The 2,419-nt window shown below is 28.7% G+C and overlaps 1 protein-coding gene across 1 annotated transcript in view; it reads right to left on the bottom strand.

Moving 5' to 3' along the window:
• The window catches only part of LOC107754417 (eIF-2-alpha kinase activator GCN1-like), a 74,732-nt gene that overhangs the window by 21,347 nt on the left and 50,966 nt on the right, over positions 1 to 2,419 (bottom strand). The window contains exons 40-41 of the mRNA XM_016570853.1: positions 1,147 to 1,168; positions 842 to 892 (exon numbers count right to left, since the gene is read on the bottom strand). Of these exons, the coding sequence (XP_016426339.1) occupies positions 842 to 892; positions 1,147 to 1,168 (73 nt within the window). The remainder of the gene's footprint in view (positions 1 to 841; positions 893 to 1,146; positions 1,169 to 2,419) is intronic.

Raw genomic sequence — 2,419 nt, 5'->3', positions numbered from 1 at the left:
ATTCGGCCAATCACAATGCACTGGATAGCTGGCCAATCAGAGCACACCTCGCTTTTCAGACTGATGAGCTTTGTAAAAATCGACGCGTTTCAGAAAGGCGGGGCATAGAGGAGAAACAATAATGTACAGTATGTGGAAAATAATGTGTTTTTTGAACCTTAAACCGCATAAACACATTTCATTACACCAAATACACAAAATAATGTTCTTTAGCAACATCATATGACCCCCTTTAACATCTATTTATTAATTAGTTTAATAATAATTAAAATAAATGTCTTAATATTTCTCAAATAATTAAAGAAAAACATTTCAATATTAATTAAATTCATAATATTTTATCATCAAGAAAATAATTTTTTTTATATTTCTCAAATAAATAAAAACATTAAATATTAGTTACTTTAAAAATTATTTATTATTAAGAAAATAAAACTCAGTATTTATTTTCTTAAATATTAAGTTAACATTTTCTTACTATAACAATAAACATTTTCATAAATATATTTTTAGCATAGGAGATCATGATCCGCACTCACGAAAACACCTTTTCCCCTCAACTAAGTAAAGATTTTCTTTACTATATAAATAATAAATCTATTTTTAACAGTTTGTTAAACTTCTCGACTCATATTCTTATAAGTAATAAGAATTCATAAAAATAATTTATTAAGAAAAATCTGAATTATTTTCCTGAATATTAAGAAAGTAAACAGCTTCTTAATATTAAAATATTTCATAATAAATATATTTTTAACAATTCAAGAGTTTACATGAAGTTTTCAAACTCATTAAACTTGAAACGATGTGAAATTAAAAGTATTTAGTCATGACGTCTCACCTTGAGGATGCAGGGAAGGATGGGACCCACATACGGGGTGAATTTGTTTGATCAAATTAATGCATCCTTGCTGCATAAAAGTATTAATTTCTTAAAAAAAAAAAAAAAAAAAGTTTTTTTTATTGGCTCTTCCAATCTGAAAAACCTGAAACATTTGTTTATAAAAATTTAATTCAAACTTCATAACACCAGCTTCGGTGGAAAAAAGGAAACCGAAGTTATCAACCTGTTAAAGCGCACACATTAGTGACAATATTTAGGATATAAAACAGCACAGCTATGTTCACATCAGTGTGATTTCCCACCTTCTGGTCAGTAAGCGAGTACATGTTTCCGATGATCTGCGCGGCCATCTTGCGTGTGTCGGTGGAACGGTCCTGAAACGCTCTCTGGACGATGGGCATGATCAGAGCCAGAGACGGAGCGTCGATGAAGTGCACAAACTTGGTGTCCAGCAGCGTTTGCAGGCAGTGCTGCGTCTTATGAGACGGGTCGGTCAAAGCGTCCAGCAGGATGGGGGTGATCGCTGTCCAATTCACAATATAAGTTCAGTGATTATGTATGGATCGAACCTTAAACGCTTCCATTAAAGCCCCACTGTGCTACACCTTCCATTCAAACCAAAAAGCATTTAAGCAATAATATTTCATACCCAGGATCTCAGGGTTGCGGATGACTGAGCCGATCTGTCGGAGCGCTTGCTGACCGGCCTTCTGCACCTTCACGTGAGAGTCCGTCAAAACCTCCGTCAGTTTGGGAACGATGTTCGGCAGACACGAGGACAGCTGCTTAGGAGCGCAGTACGCCATCGCACCCAACAACTCCACCGACCCTACAGACACAGACACGAGTATTACAAATAATACAAAAGCATTACACTTCTGCATTTCCACGTGAAGCACTTATAATGATTAATAATAATTATTATAAAAAAAACGTATAATCTTATAAAAAAAAAAAAACAATGTCCTGCACTTCCTTATAAGGCAGTAATAATGATCAATAAAAAATAATACTAATAACAAAAACAAAAAATGTAATAATTAAAAATACTACTACTAAAATAATAATAAAATAAAAACAATAATTTCAATTTTTTTTTATAAAATACAAAAATAATAAAATAACGATCTGCATTACCCTGTGAAAGTGATAATGATTAATAAAAAATAATCATAAAAATGAAAAACTATACTTAAAATAATTAAAAAATATTATAATGACAAATAAATAATGTAACGTATGTAAAAAATATAATACAATAAAAACAATTAAAATAAAATTGCTATTAATATAAATAATAAAATAAACAATGCTATGCATTTTCATGTGACAGTGATAATGATAATTAATAATAGTAATAACAATAATATTAATAATTAAATATTTACAAAAAACTATCAACATAATTAAAATAAAATATACTATAACAAAAACATAACAATAATTAAAATAAATCTATAATATAATAAAAGAATGATAAATAATAATTATTATAATAATAATATAAAATAAATAACATTTAAAGAAAATATTATTATAATAATTTAAAGAAAATATACAATATTAAAAAAAATA

The sequence above is a fragment of the Sinocyclocheilus rhinocerous genome, unplaced genomic scaffold (genome assembly GCF_001515625.1).
Source record: "Sinocyclocheilus rhinocerous isolate Xijiao unplaced genomic scaffold, SAMN03320098_v1.1 scaffold1223, whole genome shotgun sequence".
NCBI classification, from domain to species: domain Eukaryota; kingdom Metazoa; phylum Chordata; class Actinopteri; order Cypriniformes; family Cyprinidae; genus Sinocyclocheilus; species Sinocyclocheilus rhinocerous.
The sequence above is the reverse complement of the archived record's forward strand: the minus strand, read 5'-3'. Positions and strand labels throughout refer to the sequence as shown.